The 19,468-nt window shown below is 38.8% G+C and overlaps 1 protein-coding gene across 1 annotated transcript in view; it reads right to left on the bottom strand.

Moving 5' to 3' along the window:
• The window catches only part of kcnq1.1 (potassium voltage-gated channel, KQT-like subfamily, member 1.1), a 37,381-nt gene that overhangs the window by 6,233 nt on the left and 11,680 nt on the right, over nucleotides 1-19,468 (bottom strand). Inside the window, exons 3-16 of the mRNA XM_084108506.1 lie at nucleotides 14,810-14,936; nucleotides 14,604-14,682; nucleotides 14,394-14,490; nucleotides 13,879-14,019; nucleotides 13,644-13,754; nucleotides 13,462-13,557; nucleotides 13,253-13,354; nucleotides 12,938-13,076; nucleotides 12,799-12,825; nucleotides 12,504-12,557; nucleotides 12,272-12,398; nucleotides 2,532-2,607; nucleotides 417-511; nucleotides 122-168 (exon numbers count right to left, since the gene is read on the bottom strand). Of these exons, the coding sequence (XP_083964632.1) occupies nucleotides 122-168; nucleotides 417-511; nucleotides 2,532-2,607; nucleotides 12,272-12,398; nucleotides 12,504-12,557; nucleotides 12,799-12,825; nucleotides 12,938-13,076; nucleotides 13,253-13,354; nucleotides 13,462-13,557; nucleotides 13,644-13,754; nucleotides 13,879-14,019; nucleotides 14,394-14,490; nucleotides 14,604-14,682; nucleotides 14,810-14,936 (1,318 nt within the window). The remainder of the gene's footprint in view (nucleotides 1-121; nucleotides 169-416; nucleotides 512-2,531; nucleotides 2,608-12,271; nucleotides 12,399-12,503; nucleotides 12,558-12,798; nucleotides 12,826-12,937; nucleotides 13,077-13,252; nucleotides 13,355-13,461; nucleotides 13,558-13,643; nucleotides 13,755-13,878; nucleotides 14,020-14,393; nucleotides 14,491-14,603; nucleotides 14,683-14,809; nucleotides 14,937-19,468) is intronic.

Here is a 19,468-nt window from a genome sequence, read left to right as displayed (position 1 = left end):
CGACTACAACACAACAATAAACAGCAACATAAAGAACAACGAAGGGGTCAAACTGTAGCAAATCATGGTGTGGGGTTGAGGAATGTGAGAGCAGAAAGTGTAATGAATGACCTAGCTTTACCTGAACTTGTCTGGAAGAAAGACAGCTTCCCTAAGGACTGATCCAGCCTGTTAGGACCAAGCGTGCGACGTGTGAAATGTTCATGTACAGAAATGGCAGATGAAAAGTGAGAGAAATAGTGACAGAGATGGATGTACTCTTAACTCCCCAGCTTTATTTACCCAAAGGTCATGAAACAGTCATTTATATTGCTAATATTCCTATAAAATGTCATCCATGTATAGCCATGTTAAAGTAAACACTTTTCCCAATGGGCTTAACTGCTGCTAGGTGATAAAGTGAGTCCTCATCCCACCTTCTTTGTAGCTCCTTGATGCGCACCATGAGGTTGAGATGACCCTGAGAATACTGCTCAATGACATCCCTCACATCGTACGGCTTACGCGCTTGCTGCAAAAACACACATACATACAAAAACCAGAAGATATAACATCTGCACTCATCACTCACTGTATTTGCTTTTTTTGTCTGTGCATATAGTTATTACTTAGATCTGTTTTTAATAAATATAATATAATGATTATAATAAAATACTAATATATAATAAATATACACTGCCGTTCGAATGTTTCCGGTCAAAAACAACTATTTACATTTTTGAAAGAAGTCTTTTATGCTCGCCAAGGCTGCATTTTTTTTTATCAAAAAAGTACAGTAAAAACAGTAATATTGTGATGGCAAAGCTGAATTTTCAGCGTCATTACTCCAGTCTTCAGTCACATGATCCTTCAGAAATCATTCTAATATGCTGATTTGCTGCTCAAGAAACATTTCTTCTTATTATAGTTATTTATTATAATAGTACCATTGCTGCTTAATATTTATGTGGAAACCGTGATGCATTTCTTTGTCAGGATTAGATGAAATATTGAATAAAAAGTTCAAAAGAACAGCATTTTGTGAGATAGAAATATTTATAGAAGTCCTTATTGTCATTTTTGATCAAATTAATGCATCCTTGCTAAAAGAACTTAATTACACCAAACTTTTTAATGACAGTGTATATATATTAAAAGAAAAGAAAAATAAATATAAATATAGTACATGGACGTATATATATATATATATGTTTTGTTTATGTGCATATGGCCTATATTTAATTTCTTTTTATAATACAGTTTTTATATTTAAAAAAACTAAGGTTTTAAGATTTTTCTTATCGCATCATTCCTACACATGCCATTTCTATGAAATCATATTCATTGAGAGAATGCATTGTTTGTACTTTTCATACTTAAATTTCCACAGTGCAGGACTTATTCAATGAACTGCAAAAGATTTAAAAAAAAAAAGTGATTCTAAATTTATAGAATTAATTTAAATACACTTTGACTTTCCCTCATAGACTCATACATTTTTATGATCAAATCTTGATATGATCTTGCCTAGGGCCCCACAAACCCACTGGTTGGCCCTCATGAGAGTGAAGCTTTATGACTAAAGTCTGAAAGAATCAGTTCATCATAAGGGTGAACTCGGTTGACTTGATACAACCAGCCCCAAATCAAACGAGCCCAGAGGGGAAATATTTCCTCTTGATTCTCACCTTTGAGGAAAATGATTCACATCTGCTGAAACCAAACGAACACCCTGATCAAAAGCTTAATTTTTGCCTTCGGGGCAGATTGAGCAGGTGATAATGCTTATAGCTATTTTAATTAATTTGAACTTCCTGACTAACATGGGGAAGATGTGTGAAGCTCCAGTTTTCTAGAACTTAAGCTCAGTTTGATCAGCGTTGGTGAAATAACCAAACATTCACACATCTCCGGCACAAATGACCCAATTCAGGAGAAGCTAGAGCCGTTCAAAGAAGGGTAAACATTGTCATGACATCAGACACAGCAAATCTAGCCAGCAGCATCTGACAAACACTCCAAAGTGTGTGTTCTGTGTCGCAAGAGTGTGTGAGAGGAGGGGAGAAGGACTTGGAGAAAATAAGGGGATTGAGAGATGACTGAGGCAAGCGGGTCAAATGAATGGATGGCGAGAGGATGGGAGGGTAAAGAGAGAAGACAAACAAAGTGCAGTAACGAGTATCAAGTGTCGCACAATCGCACAAAGGAGGAGAAAGTGTGTAGGACAGCTATTAAGGTAATCCTCTGACATTAGCCTGTATTTTTGAGGACTCAGGCAGAGCATCTGCTGTGACTGAATGAAGCCCAACACAAGGTCTTCTCTTCAATATGTGTTAAAAGACACCTTATTCACTACACTGAAATTGATCAAGGAATGCTCATGATTGGAAACCTGAATTTGAAAGTTTCTTTGTAATCAAATATAAATAAGCAAAATAGCTCTTGCACCACAATCAAGAGAAGAAAAATCTGCATTTCTGCTCATTTTAGCGATGTAACATGCTAACTTGATACAATTTTGGTTGTAGCAAATAGAAAACAAAAAATCTTACCTGGAACTTTTTCTGGGCCACAAAGTAGTACATTATCTGGATCACACGAATGGCCGCTCGATGGGAATCCCGCAACCTGTGTGTTTATGTGTTGTGATTAGTATTAAGAAAGATACTTAACATTTTACATTTACATTACATTTCAATTTTAAAATGAAAATCGAAATGATACTTTATCATCTAGCAGCAGTTAATTCACATAAAAATTAAAATGTTGTCATCACTGACTCACCCTTGTGACATTTCAAACCCGTATGACTTTCTTTTTCTTCTTTGCAACAGAAAAATAATTTCCATTAAAATATCCTCTTTTTTGGTTCTACAAAAGGAATGATGTCATACGGGTTTGGAATGACATGAGGGTGAATAAAAATGTCATTTTTGGATGAACTATTATAAGATTATCAAATAAATATTTAATATTATTATTATTATTATAGCCTATATTATTGTTAGTCAACCTAATCTCACAAGAAAACATGAGTATGTTACAAGGTGGCGATTTCCTATGGATTTGTACGATGTGAATCATTTAAAAATGTATTATTATTAGAAAAAAGTAAGCAGGTTAAGGTTATATTAGGGTTAGAGTAGTGTAAGGTCCACCCCAACTCCATTCCAAAAACAAAACCATACGAATTAGTCATAAATGGTCATAAATGTGGTCTCTGACATGTTGGTTGTATGTCAACGCAAACTAAAGTAGCACAATCACTGACCTTTCACATTTTCAATATCATTTGCAAAACAATCCTATCAGTCTCTGCTACGCCTTCAGGTGCAGCCCTGAGCCACTCCAGATGCTGTTTATAGGACTTTTGCAAGTGGTCATTGAGCACAAGGGTCACGACCAGGACACAGTGTCTAATATACAAGGCTCTCTCAGCTTTTCAAAGCTTTCAAAAACCACAGCACTGAGATTTGGTGGGGGGGTGGGGGGAGGGTATTGACTCTCAGGAGACCAAGGTTATAGGGGAATGGAACATTGTCTCCAAGAAAGACAAAGTATGAGAAGTGCACTTTCCCTTGCATGTCGGCTCCCGCGTGCCAGTCTCGATGTGATCCATGCCTGTATCATGTTAGCATGCTAAGGCTCGTGTCTGTTGCATGTCACTCTGACAAAAGACGGAGCACACTCACACAAGTTCTTTTAAAATGCATTAGCTGTAGACTGGCTGCAGGCTATCAAGCCTCATTGACTTAATGGACATGGCTGGCTGACAGTTTCTGGTTTCTCCCTGGCTGCGGGCTACAGGGAAATGAGGGATAAGGCATATGCCGTGCTCCAGGCAACTGCCAATTTACTGCTCTTTGGTGCCATACTCTAGATTTCAACCAGCATCCCTTTGGGTAATATTGCCAGTAGTTAAATAGCTTTGAACATTATCATACCCACAGCAATGCAAATGTCTGTTAAGTAACAAAAACCGAAGCTATTTTGCATTCTTAGTATGACTTAGTTTATGATCTATTTCCATGCATAAGTCAAACATAGTTTATGATCTATTTCCATGCATTGGGTCAAAACATTTGGACACAGCTAAACTCTTAGCTATCATTAATTTAACTAATCATAATAGGCCTATAACACAGATGGAAGTTTAGGAGTTATGCTGTAACCAACAATGTTCAACCATGTTTAAATCAAAATGGCTTTTTCTTCACTCTCCAGTCCAACTTATCTATTTAAAAAAAATAAAAAAAATAAAAAAAATAAAACATCAGTTTTGTAAAGAAATTAATATTGCCAAAGTTTGAACTAATTTCGAGTATGTACATATTTAAATATTACATTTATAGCAACCTCAAAAAACCTTTAGACCACGAGAAACATTCACCCAGGTGTGTCCAAACCTTTAGACATACTTTAAAAAAAAAATGTTTTTGAAAGAAGTCTCTTCTGCCTACCAAGGCAGCATTTATTTGATGAAAAATACAGTAAAAACAGTGATTCTGTGAAATATTACGACACTTTCAAATAACTGTTTTCTATTTTAATGTATTTTAAATCTGAATTTTCAGCATCATTCCTCCAGTCTTCAGTGTCAAATGATCCTTCAGAGATGATGATGACTTGGTGCTCAAGAAACATTTCTTATTCTTATCGATGTTGAAAGCATTTGTGCTGCTTAATATTTTTGTGGAAACTGTGAGGAAATAACTTCTTTTTCATGTCAAGTGCTGAACGACTCTCTTGAGCTATAAATGTTTATGGTATAATGATCAGTTTGATATTCACAGAGCTTAATATGGTAGGGTGGTTCCATTTTGGTGGAACATTACTCATTTGAAACTACAGAATCCAAACTGATAAACTCAAGTTGGAATCTTGCCAGCAATATGCACAGAGTTCAGGAATCATACCTCCCTGGCTGTTTGTCATTCCAATGGAGCAGGGAAAGACGACAGACAGAAAGAGAGAGAGGTGGGGGACACAAGAGATAGAACATGGGAACCACCCCATCTGTCCCTGAGGCAGTGCCACTTCCTCTCTCCAGTCATGGTTACCAGCATAGCAACGCTGGTCTCATGACCTCAGCAGGGTCACCATCTGCCTCTAGTGCTGGCACAAAGCCTGGCTAATGGCGAACACTGGTGGAGACGTACGCAAAGGGAGAAAGACTCCCACTGGGACAGAGAGAGAAAGAAAGAAAGAAAAAGATGGAGAGAGACAGACAAACCGACAGATAGAGAGAGAAAGAGAAAATGAGGCGATCATACGAGGTCTTCTTTCTGCCGAAGGCAGACTGCAAATTTCCCTTCCGTTCCCAATCTTTTTTTTGTTGAGTCTGCTAAATAAAAGAAGCCAGATGTGAAAGCAACTGCATATCCACTGGAGGGCCACCAGTGACAAGAGTAGTTTGTCTAATCAGCATTGTGCATCAACGCTGCATTTTGTACCTTAATGTACTGACACAGTGATTATTACAAAACAATGCGTTAACATAATCCCACAAGAAGAATATCACAATCAACGCTTCCTGTGAGAAAAGTATTAAAGGTATAGTTCACTGAAAAAATTGCTCATGCCGTTCAAAACCTGCATGACTTTCTTTCTTCTGTGGAACACAAGATATTTTTGAAGAATGTTTTTACTCTTTTTTCCATCCAGACAGTAAAAGTTAATGAGGTTCTAAACAACATTGGACCCCACTGACTTTCATTGCTTGGACAAAAACTGAGAAATTTTTGGAAAGTTTGGAATGAAATGAGGTTGAGGGTAACAATTTTCATTTCTGGCAACTATCCCTTCAAGGGATTTTACATAGGCTACAGACCATAAATTAAATCTACTTTAACCCCCAAATCAACCCATTTTGTGACGTTTTTGATGATCAAAAGACAAGCCAAGGTCTGCGTTTGCGTGCTTTGTCCATGTAAATAGCAAGTGATGTCAAATTTGTGACAAAAGCCATCATAACCGCACCAAATAAAGATCAAAGAAGTACATCATGGGACAGGAAATAAACATGCCATTAGTACCATCAACACTTCAGGCCAAAGGGTCTAACTCCCCACCTCCAATTAACTCTAACAGGGTGTGTTCAACAACATTTGGTCTGATGAGGTGATCTCGTCTGGAAAATGACATCAACCCTTCTGTGCATCTACTAACACTCATTAGTGGAGGCTAGATGAGAGAACACCTGATCCGAGGTCAGCAACCGCTCCTTAGGGCAACATGGGCAGCATCTTTTGTATTGATTAGAGCTACACTGATTTGATTCTGGGGATAGATACCAAGAACTCAGAGGGGAAGGAGAAGCTTCAGAGAGGATATATTATTGACTAAATTAGGTCTTATATAAAGCAGCAAAAAATAACTGAACCTGCAAGGGTGATATGAAATTTAGTGGCATTTTATCTAGGGTGTTATTGTGTTTTAGGTGGGAAAAAGTGTCTGTTATTTGACCTCCCTCTAAAGGGCCTCAGCTAATCTGAGTGTAATCAAACGTAGATAAACAGGAAACATAACAATCATCGGGCTTCACTCTAATCTTATCACTAAAAAGCATCCATACACATCTCTCTCTCTCTCTCTCTCTCTCTCTCTCTCTCTCTCTCTCTCTCTCTCTCTCTCTCTCACTCTCTCTCTCTCTCTCTCTCTCTCTCTCTCTCTCTCTCTCTCTCTCTCTCTCTCTCTCTCTCTCTCTCACTCACACCAACATGGCCTCCGTGATACTGCAAAAAGACAAACTCAATCAGACAGTTGCGTGACTATAAAATGAGAGCATGCAAAATTACAGAAGGATGACAATTAAGAGATATAATCCATACAATAATCCATTGTATAATCTATTTTTCCATTCTTTGTATGTTTTCAGCATTTTAACTTCAGGCATTAAATACAAAGGGGTCAAAAACTACAGGTTGTAAATTTGATTTAATTTAGGTTTTGTTTTTTGGTTTGTTTTTTAGAGGCGTTTACCCAAAGTTCCTTACATTATATATATGCTACTGTTTGGGGTAGTTTGGGGTCAGTATGATTTTTATAAAGAAATTATTTTATTCATCAAGGAGGATGCATTAAATGAAATTAAAAGTGACAGTACAGATTTTTACATTGCAACAAAATACTTTGAACTTTCTATTTATAAAAGAATCCTGAAAAAAATATATTGTGATTTTCTCAAAAATATTAAGCAGAACAACAATTTTCAACATAAGAAATAACAAGAAAGTTTCTTGAGTGCTAAATCAGCATATTAGAATGATTTCTGAAGGATAATGTGTCATGATGCTGAAAATTCAGCTTAGTCATCACAGGAATTAATTACATTTTTGACCAAATAAATGCTGTGTTTCTGAGGATTAGAGACTTCTTTTAAAAAACATATACTGCTTTTTTAAAAAGCAGCAATTAATTCTAGTGGGACCAGCTATTTAAAGTTCAGAGACTTTAACTGCATGATATAACTTACAACTCAATTATCCGAAAGAAACGGCCTGCATACTCAAAACCTCCCCAATGTTTTGTTACATCATATGATAAATCACAAACACATGTCAATTACCACAAAGTCCCCCACTGAGGCCATGTGCACTCTTGTGACTCGTCTCAGCGAGTCAAAGGATGAAGACCTTTGTGTGGCGGTGTTGCGCCACAGGCTGCAGGATTGTGGCACTATGGCACTAAAAGGCTCATGGGGGCCCTGTGTGTCTAAGAATAGCTCTGTGGAAGAGGAGGGGAAGAGCGCTCTGATTAGCCACGATCTGAGAATCACAAGCTTTAGAGGGCTCTGCTGCGCCGTACAGGACATTATCCCAAATATCAGCTCCATCTTCCCCCTTGAGCTCAAATACCTAAATGACATTTTAATAAGTGGTCAGCTGAGATAAAGGCCACTGAGGCAGTAATGAACGATAATCGGTGACCAGCGGCTGGACATTGTACACTGGGGTAAAGACCTGGGGTGGAGTCTGGGCCGCTGGCCAGAAGCCATCACACACACATGTGCACACAAAGACGTGCGTGCACAAGATGCTCATACACACACAGCAGGGGTTCCTCTGGCTTCAGCCAAGCAAAGATCTCTTTCATCCCGAGCATCAAAGCGCCAGGCAAATACGGAGAGTATTAAATGTCCTTATGAGGAGTGACACACAGGGATGTAGCATTCACTCTGACATTGAGTCCTCCGCTGCCATGACTGCCGTACACCATGACTAAATGGCTTATGTCCCAAACTTGTGGCCTCATATGATCCTAAACATTACAGCAGCAAAGAAACTGACAGCGTTCATTTCAGTGCAAGACCTTATACATCACCAGGGGCCTCAGTGCCTTTTGTCATATCATGTTGCCAGCTAACAAAGTCACTAACTTAGCCGGGCCCTCTGAAAGAAACCTGATATGGCACATTGATATTAATTTCACGAAGTGAAACGGAAATATTGGTGCTCATAGACAACAAATTTATTATTTGTGATTTCTGAATTTGAAAATGCTGCTTTAAGCGGTAGATAAAACTGCAATTTTGAAGGGACTGTTGATGCAAAAATAAAAATTCTGTCATCACTTCCTCACCCTTGTGTCGTTCCAAAACTTTATGTCTTTCTGTCTTCTGTGGAACATTATAGTAGATATTTTAAAGATGTTTCAACTGTTTTTGCTCATACAGTCAAAGTCAGTTGGGTCCAAAACAACACTTGACCCCATTGAATTTCATTATACTGTATGTACAAATAAAAACATATTTGTGTGTGTGTGTAAGCAAAAGAAAGTACACTCTTAAAAGTAAAGGTATGGTTCCCTGAAGAACGTTTAACATCAATTGAACCTTGCACAAAAGGTGGAAAAGGGTTTTTCAGATTCTTAAAATGTTCTTCACAGAAGAACAAAGAACAAAGAAGAAAAAATGAAACCTTTCCCAGAAAGGTTCTTTGGGGAACCAAAAATGGTTCTTCTATGGCATCACTGTGAAAACCGCCACTTTTTTATTCAAAAGCGTAAGTCAAACAGGTTTGGAACGACATGAGAGTGAGTAAATTATTATTATTATCATAATTTTTTTTTTTGGGTGGTGAACTATCCATAATCTTAGGCAGATTTTTTTTTTTTTTAAGCACTGTTGGCATCCGCTGCTCACAGGAATTTGTCTGAATAGTTGTCAATTCACCGTGTGCAGTGTTCTGTTACAAACTTCTACAGAGAGTCTTGCTGGGCTCTTGGTCTGACAGCAAATGAGAGAATCATCTGGGATGTGTTCTTTCTTGCTGAGCAACTCTCCCTCTCTCTCTGTCTGTCTTTCACTGCTTCGCTGACTCTCGCTCCATGTCCCTCGTTAGCTCTAACACACTGTAACGAAACACAATTACTGTTAAGGGGGGAAGAAAAGGGGCCGTGACGGGCAAGATAAAGAAACTTGTGCTGGCAAGCCGCGCTGAAGAGGCATTAGTGAGCCAATGTTTCTGTCCCATTCAGCACGCCTTACACTCCGCCACACACTCCAAATCACACACATTTACTCACTTCTAACAGGCGAACGCGAGGCTGTATGCGTTTTGGACTGGGGAAATATTTAAATGCTGAATCAAAGTAAAAGTAAAAGTAAAAGTGACACTCAAAAATAAATAGTATATATGTTTAGCTCTTAGAAAAATATGTATATAACGCATACATGCATACAATTTCTGTGAAATTGCCAGCATGGAGATTATTGCTCTGGAAGACAAGAGTGTTTCTAACAAAAGTCACTTTTGCGTTCTTTAGCCCAGAAGCCCATTACGGCTAGGGCCGCTTGTCAATCAGGCTATTGTCGGCGTGTGTAGAGCTGCAGACAATGGCTCTTTGTCTCTGCACCAGTGTAGACAGCCTGGCTTGGCCTCCGCCACTAGAAGTCCTTCTCTGTTTACTGAGAATAAATCAATCTTTTCAGCCCGGGTCTCCTTTGGTAAACCTCACACCACAGCCCAACAAGACTGCAACAGCAGATACGTGCGAGTACAAATGGGGCACTTTCAGACGCACCTGCGTTTGCTTTGATTTCATCATTATACCTGTGTCGCTCTGGACGGGAGTTTATTTTCTTTGATCCAGGCAGCTGCCAAAGACGCCTTTGTATTTGATATGAAATGACAACTGCGACTCTTTCTACCAAATGGCTTGATTCAAGACGCTTCAAGAGGTTTGAAATGACAACATTTTATAACATATCACTGTGGCAGAAACAGTCATGTTCTTTATCAAGGTTTAATAGATAAAAGTGTGTAGGTAGTGTCGATATCCTCCAGTGTGTGTGTGTGTGTGTGTGTTGAGAGCGCAGCGGTCAGAGATATGTTTCTGTGGCATTGTTCTTCCCCCACCCCCAATGCAGCCGAACTGTTTCAGCTGCAGGCACGAGGAGGCTTTTGTGCCTCTCCTACCTCTTGAGTTAACAGCCTGGGTCAAAGGTCAGAGCAGGACAAACGTCCTAAGGGAGAGGAGAGGAGATGAGATGAGAAGGAGTAAGAGGAGAAGAGATGAGCCGAGAGGAGAGGAGAGGAGAAGAGATGCAAGGCGGCGTTATGGTTCTGGACTTTTTGAGTCCCCACCCTGCTCTGCTGGACATAAACAAATAAACATGCACTCACACCCACACTGAGCAAGACAAGAAAGAGAGAGAGGGAGGGAGAGAGAGAGAAAAGAGAGGGAGAGAAAAGCCAGCTGTTGCCATTGCATCTCAGTGTGAGGCGAATGAAAGCTCATTAAACTTCAAAGATCAAATGAAAGCTTGTAGTGACAAGGCTCCTTTGTAGAGGAGATGCAATATGTCTCCTAAGAATGAGGATTTAGAGAGGAATCATATTTAAGACTCTAAAAATATTAGATCTAGCTAATTAGAATTTAAAATCTCTTTTAAGTTGCTTTGGTGGAAAACACCTACATTTTTTCCAGATGACTACATTAATCTCAGTGTACAAGCAACTTGGTAATTGTATCAATTCTGAGATTAATATTATCACTTCAGCCCTATCAAAGTCAATATAAATACACAAGAATAGTGCAAGTGAGAAGAAAACTAAACCTAGTCTACGATATCTCTCAGATTGTGTTTAAAAATATACTTTTGATCCCACTTCATATGTGTCTTTAACTACTGTGCACTAACATTTGAATTAATCATTTGATACAGTGTGCTTATTGTGTACATGTTTTACATTGTACTTGTATTTAAAAAATACCTGCATGAAATTGCAGCTGTAATTAATTTCTGTATGACACTGTTGACCCTCACTTTACACAGTAACCCAGCCTTAAGCCTAACCATACCACCAAATTTGCAGCAAGTGTTTTGCAATATACAATATGAACACAATAAGTACATTGTACAATTAGGCTACTCTTTTTAATGCAAGTACACAGTGTAACACACCTAATGTAAAGTGGGACCAGACTTTTTTTCTGCATTTGTCTTTCTACATCACCGGTATAATACACATTAAAGCAGCATTAGTATGATTTTGCCAGTGTAAGCCAAGAGAAACATATGCTTTAATCTGACAGGAGAAGGGTTTGGTCTACAAAAACACCTCCACTGCCCTCTTGTGGTTTCTCAAAATAAATAAAAGTTTGTACTAGAATTTTTTTTATAAAATTGGAACGCTTTTGTATTCCACATAATTCAGAGTGTAATAGAGGCCTAAGGTTAGATGCTGTAGAGTGCCCATCACAAATAGAAAGGGACAATCTGGATAATCTAATGGACTGTAAGCCCCCAACAGAGACATGGTTCATTAGACTATTCAGAGACGGGATCGCTCCATTGCCCACGTAAGTAAATGGTTTGCAGTATACACAGGCTCTGCGCTGTTCCACATGCTGACCAGCTAATGGGGCAAAGAGATTCTGATAATGACCCCCTCTCAGGCAAAACACAGCCTGCAACATAACCACTCTTCATGGGAATGCTTTGGGGCTCAGAAATATACACTGTGCACTTCTTCTAGCCATGTTTTCACTTGAGGTGGATGGGCTCAGAAAGCTGAGCTCTGTTCCAGCAGAGATGGCAAATATGTGTTAAAAGTGTTTTAAAGATTTGAACTGGGAATCCAGTGTATTTACAGAAGCGATATTGCGAGTGTGAACCGCAGGAGTGTGCTAACTCTGACGCCATCAAGCTAACACTTCTTAACTGCCCATCCATTCGATATTGCATGCCATCTGGAAGAGTTCTGAAAGATTCTAAGTAGTGGAAACTTACTGAAACGGCAGGTAGACTCGGTTTAAATTGCGCCAAAAATAATACGTTCTTACTCACTGAGACACATGAGTGACTGGAACGAGCGAAATCTCTCGCTCCAGCTCAGTCTCCATATCATCTGCGATGCTGCTGCACCTCTGGAGTGTGGGTCGAGACGGCACCTCGAAAATCCCAGGCTTTTTCACTAAAGACAGAAAACACACACATCAATTCAGACTAAGAGAGTCCTGTCTTTCCAATGGAAAACGCGTTACATTTAATTCCAATTTCAACTTGTTTTGTTACCCACCGGGAGGTGTAGAAAACTGGAAAGAGGACAGAGAGTTCCAGGATGGCACCCGTTCTGTGAGGAGAGAGATCAAGCTTGATGCTTTCACACAGCATATTTCAAATCGAACCATGTGTGTACATTTTATTTCACAGCAAATGATGCATATTTAAAGAAACAAAATACCATACGGTTCATTTAAAGAGTCAATATTAGACATTTTGTCTGTAAAAAAAGGAACAATTAAAAAAGGCAGGTATAGGGAATAGTAGATAGCAAGTGAGTACAGACAAGACAGACACTAACTGAAGCTCACCACATCTTCTGAGTGTGTTTGCCCCTTCTGTGAGAATGGAGAGGTGAAATAAAAGATATCAGAGGAGAGATGTGAAAGGTGAAAAAACAGAAAAGAGGTAGAAAAGGTCAACAGTATCTTAGTTTATTGTTGGTAATACCTGACTGTTGAATACTGCTCACTGAATCTTGTCCGCCATCCCTTCCATCATCTAAGGAATCATAGGTTATGGATGGTACGGTGGGAGAACTCAGCCCATCATCCCTGTCACTACTCTTAATTTTCCTCCTCATCTTCATCTGTCCGAAGTAAAAATCGACAAAAACTTTACCTCTTTTCTGGTAGCCTACTACAGTTTGTAACCACATTAAAATTATGTTTAAAATATAAAATAAAAGTTAAGATTTCTACATTTGTGCTTTGAAAATTGTTATCCAGTCCATCTGTGCAAGCATCTTTAAGTAGGTACGCCTACCTTTAATTTAGGACTAGACCATGAGTTGTTGAGGTTCTTCTTCACAAATATCTTGTAGGTGGCAGAGTCAGGGTTCTCTAAGGCAAAACACCTCCAGGATGCCTTTATCATGAGAATAAAAGAAACAGGATAACTCTGGAAGGTCTGACTATCCTCGTGACTGACAACTGATAAGCAATATTACATTTATAGGCAACAGTAAGGCACACCTGTATCAGACATGCAGCTGCAGGAATTTGCCTGTTGAAGTGTTTTTGCCTCTGTTTCTGCTGTACCTTCAGAGCAAAACCGGAGCCTAGGATTCCCTGTGGGGAAATACAATCATTCTTCTCATACACTTGCCTGCTGTGCGAGGAACAATTGCTATGGCTATTAAATCTCTGTAACTTACAGCAGGGAGGGCAAAGAAGGAGATAGCAAAGACAGAGAAACATGATGCAATGGTCTTCCCTATCCAGGTCTGAGGGACCTTGTCTCCGTAGCCAATAGTGGTTACTGTCACCTGAGCATATGTACAGAAAAGACATTGACATGCAACACCCATTACTCAACTTGATCCAGTTCTTTGATGTATGCCTTCAATTATCCATTGTGTCAGTGAAAGGTATGGGTGGGGAGCTACCTACCACACCCCACCACAGAGCATCAGCATAGCTGCTAAACTCTGTGAAACCTCTATCATCCACTGCATCCTTCTCTGCCAGATACACAAAGTAAGAAGAGAAGATGAGCCCAAGGAATCCGATATATAGAGTTGTGATCAGTTCCTAGAAAGAGAAAACACTCACTATAATCTCATTATGAAGTGCTATCTCTGCTAATGCTGCAGTGTCTTCATTCTGAAATATTTATTAAAATAATAATGGCTCAAAAGAGTCATTTATTTTCAGAATCGTGCTTCACTGGTATGCTTTTGATTCAGTAAAAATGGCTCTGCATGTCCCTATAATTTTTCTTCTTTGGAACATCATTGACGAGTTTTTTTTCTTTTCTTTTTTCTTCTGTTGGATGGAGTAAATGGAAATGCAAAAATAATATTTGCCTCTATAGAGTACCTATAGAGTACCTCTATAGAAATTTCATGCAGTAATTTTTACTTCCCCAGTACAAAACGTTAAATATGAAAAGGCATATGCTTCACCTGTCGATGTAGGAAGACCACTGATCCAAGCAGCCGCCACGTTCCTCCCTGTCGATCCACATGCAGCATTCGCAAGATTTGAAGGAAGCGGACCCCTCTGTAAACAACATCATGTCATGACTTCAATACAGTACATCTAAGCCTACTTAATCCTGTACCACAAGGGACAAAGAGACTTCAGTGACTTATATATTAAAACATTAACCTTACCTTACAGCAGAGGTGGCAAAAACCTGACCTTTAGAACCAACTACCAATACAATAATGGAGGCCACCACCACAATCAGGTCTAGAACGAGAAAAACATGCAAACATGTCAATAGCAACAACAGAATCAAGTTTAAAACAACACTGCTTTTATGAATGCGCCAGAAAATACAAAATAGGGCGTTTTGAAAATTCATTCACACACTCACCAATAACAGAGATGGGCTTTCGGGCAAAGCGAAGCCTGCCCAGAATTCCCACATATTTACTCCGGCATCCTGCTGACCACAGACGTACCACATACTCCACACCAAAGAACACTACCAGCACAAATTCCTGCCAAAAATGAAAGAGACAGACACACTGTGCTTACACAGAAGAGCACTAAAAGCATATCATAGTGATATTATGTGCTCATGACAATGAGAAATGATTTAGCTGAAACATAATGTGAGATTTACTAGAACATAACAATGTAAGTATAAAGAGCTAATTGATTCGACTGAGACATAATGTAAAATTCTGTGCTATAATACAACTCTGTAAGTATAGAGAAGTAATTTATTTGAGCAATGACATGTCTGCTTTGAGAATGGGTTTAACAATAAAGCTTTATTGTGTGGAAAATGAGAATGGCTGTCATTGTGGAGCTCCTCGGCTAGATATTCCTCATGAGCAATATATTGCCTTTTAAAATATTTATGAGGTATGTCTTGAACAAAATCCTCCACTGTTCTCTGTGCACCTATTGCAACTTGATGCTGCAATCCCATGACCGAGATATACAATGACAGCTCTATGGACAAATAATCCATTGAATTCACCATATTTGTAGTTTGCATGGGACAAAAGATTATAAATATCTGGTAATTTGGAATGTAGTTTGCAATGCATAAAGCATAATAATAATATACATGGGATGCATGCAACAGATGCATATTAAGAATTCACAGCCCTGACACAGGGTTGTGTGAAAACACACACTGGTGGTTCATGGTCATGGCCAACAACAGCAGTTGCCCTTGTCTCCTTCTTAAAGAAGAGAAAACAAAAGAAGGCTGAGAGTCCGCTGAGCGCAGGCCCTTTGAGAGCTGCGAGGAACCAGACATGTATGAGTTATGAGGCTGGCCGTGAAGCCCTCTGTCACATAAGCAGTCTGGAGAGCTGGATCCAGGTCTGAGAAGAGGCTAAGAAGGAGCTTGGTCAGCTGCCTGGGGACGGATCCTGGCACAGAGCCGGCCAGTTCGCTTGCCTAGACTGTCTAAAGCGCCTCCAAAATGAAATGAAATTACAGGCACTGCCCTATCCTGTGGGAACAGACAGAACATGAGAGGAGGAAAAAGTGAGTCGAACCAGCAGAGGTCACAGAACAGGAAAGAGGCTGCAAGCAACTAGACTGAAAGTAGGCCAACTCACTGTCTACAATGTCAAATGCAATTTAACATTTTTTTTTGGAATATTTTAGGAACAATAATCAGCTATAATACATGGCCTTAAAGAAATCCTGTTTTCTTTGTTCATGCTTTTCTGTTGCCATGGTTTTTGATTTGCCCTCATGTGTCTCACCTGTGTCTTGTCAATTATCTTGTTCAGTCCTATAGTTTTCCCTGTGTTTATATAGCTCTCTTTTTGTTTTAGGGTACGTTTACACGACTACGATATGCTTAAAACTGAGAAGTTTTTCCTTTGAGCTTTCCGCGTACAGACGACACCATTGTCAAAACGGATCCGCGAAAACGACTAAAACACTGTATTCTGCTGCCAAGCCATTAGATGAAGATGAAAGACTATACTGACTACAAGACTATAGATTAAACACGCATGTGCATGACATCATGGTTTTCAGAGATCAATGTGTTTTTTTAGTTTTTTTTTACACGGAGACCGTTTTCAAAAACTTGCACTTTGAAACCCGTTTTCAAAAGTTTGCCTTTTCAGGCACCCAAAACGACATTGTTGTGTAAATGAACGGCCAAAACGCATAAAACGTTTTACGTTTTAGTTGAAAGCGGTATCGCGTAAACACACAGCCCCTTAGTCTTTGTCAGATCTCATCTATGTTAAAGTGGTTGTTTCATGTATTCTTGGAGATGTGTTAGTTGAGTTTGTTTTAATTAAAGAACCGCATGCGATTAGATCCTGCCTTTATTTTTCGTATTTATTTCAACCCATTGCTGACACTATGTACATAACAATTTGATACAATATACTAATATTGTATCAAATGGTTAATAATTTGATGCAATATACTAATCCTTATACTATTTAGAATGTTTTTAAAATAGTAAAAATAAAATGTTTTTCTAACACTCTAACTATATGTCAGATTAGCAAGGCCCATTCTGTTGTCTCCATGCTCTGGGTTTCTCTGTGCTATCTAATTAAATCTAGGCTTGCGATCACACTGACCAGCTGGCATATGAAAGGTCTGGGTGGACGGCCAGTGGGCGACAGAGGCCATGGGATCAGTTTTGGGGAGGGGTGGTATAGGGTGAGAGGAAACAGGACCCCAGATGCAAGGGCCTCTCTCAGTTACCATGGCAATCAGATATCCCATCCAAAACGCAGCTGGAATGCGGTCACCATGGGTGAGCAGAGGAAGGGTTCACTGTAATAACAGCAAGGGCCAGCTGACCCTTGTCCTCAATCTTAAAAGATTACATTAAATATTAAAAATGGACTTACAATGAAGCACGTGATTTGGCATTGAGTGACTTTTTCTACTCCATCCTTTTGTGCTCTAGCCAAAGCAAACACTTGAAGTCTGATAATAAATAATAGCATTAACTAACCCCTCTTGAAAAGAAAGACACAAAGCAAATATATTATTGGTGTGACAGTGGGAATTTGAAAGGAACTAATGTGTTCTTAAAGGGATAGTTCTCCCAAAAATGAAAATTCTGTCATCATGTTATTCCAAACCTGTATGAATTTCTTTCTTCTGCAGAACACAAAAGATAATATTCTAAAGAATGTGGACAACCCGTTTCTTTTGTATGTTCTGAAACATTAAAAATAAGAACAAATAAAATGTTTCATGAACGATGTATAAATCATTTTTTTGTGCTAACATTTTGGGAACATTATTAAAGACCAGGGGCCAGATTCAAAAAAATCTTCTTAAGAAAGAAGTTAAAGGGCTATTTCACCTAAAAATTAAAATTATTTCATTAATAACTCACCCTCATATCGTTCCAAACCTGTATGAAAAAAATACCATGGAAGTCAATGGGCGCCGTCAACCGTCTGGTTACCAACATTCTTTAAAATGCCTTCTTTTGTGTTTAACAAAAGAAAGAAACTCGTTTGGAACGACATGAGGGTGAGTAAATGATGACAGAATTTTCATTTTTGGGTGAACGATTTAACTCTTCTGACTGAAACGTTACACATTAAAACATTTGTTTGAAAAGGAACGCAGTTTTATCTGTTATCTCAGGCCTTTACATCCTATCACACACAACAGAAAGGCATTAGCTACTGTTTTGGGGGAGGGTAACTGACTAGATGCAGTGTCTTATCAGTGCAAATGAGATAAAGGTGATTTGTCCAAACACTCTGAGCACCACAGCGTTAGAAATGAACATTTAATACTTTGTGGGTTCACCTCATAACAGTGAATATCCCTTCACGCAAATAATCACAAAAATTAGCTTTTAGACAGCTAAAATGCACTGGATAATGTTTCTATTAGCTGCTCGAATCACAAAAAGCCTACAAGCTCTTTTGACCCAGGGTTAAAACATTACAGCAAATTGTTAAAATACAGCAATAAATGCTCATTACACATTCATGGTGCTTTCAAATAGAAAACATTTCATCATTATAGAGGCTTTTGTTCGTTTTCAGTTTTATTAGCCATTCATGGTGGGCCTTGGTTAACACTGACAAAGAGAGAGACATCTGTGTTCTGTCTAATTAGGGGAGGGTAATATCTGTAACTGATAATTGCCTGGAGAAGGAGTTAGCACCCCGTGGCAGGACTACTGTCCTCGCAACACCTAGAGACTGAGCTTGAGGATGTGTTAGCACACTTAGCATATGGAGGATGTTTGGTGACAGCTATGACACTTTTTGGGGGACAGGGAAGCATGTGAGATCACAATCCTCGGGTGAGGGATTTCTCAGTGCGTGTGGTGTCGGGTCAGTCTAGTGTCCTGTGTGACTTCCAGCACCCGTGTGTGGCGTAACGTCCTGTGTGACTTCTGTCGCCTACCACTGTTGAGCAGGTAATGATCAACCTCTGAGGCTTCACCCCAGAAGTGTGACACACACAATAGTCTTTTTTCCTCACAGAATAGGATCAGTTAATAAGTGTCAGCAGCATGTGTGTGGCTGTAAGTGGTGCTAATGTGCAGTAGCTCTCCTTGCTCACAGTGAAAAAATGTCATGCTAATACAAATTAACAGGGCCTATCAAGACTTTTAGTGGCTGACACTGGAAAAAGTGTTGAACAATGATCTAAGTTAATGATTAATTTACACTTAGTAAGATTTGCCTGATAAGCTTTAGCTTAATTTACATAAGCACTTACTCAAAGAAAAGAAGAAAAAAAAGAAGAAGATCATTTTTGGATCTTAACCATGATATCCTACCTCTGCTATACAAGTAGAAAGGGGTAAATTATGGGTTTTATCTATTGATTTGTTCAAAAATACATTAAAAATGAAATGTGTAACTTTTTTTTTTAATTTCTGAATTCACATTTATTTTAATATTTATTTTTGGGCATGGACTGTTCTGATGTCATAATGAAGAAAAAAAGCCAATCATTGAAAAGAAAACAATATTTAGTAGTTTGGTATAATCTTTTATTATTATTTTATAGATTTTTTTCCCAACAAAATGATCCACCGCTAATTAATATA

Source organism: Abramis brama (assembly GCF_963993115.1).
Source record: "Abramis brama genome assembly, chromosome: 3".
Taxonomy (NCBI): Eukaryota; Metazoa; Chordata; class Actinopteri; order Cypriniformes; family Leuciscidae; genus Abramis; species Abramis brama.
The sequence above is the reverse complement of the archived record's forward strand: the minus strand, read 5'-3'. Positions and strand labels throughout refer to the sequence as shown.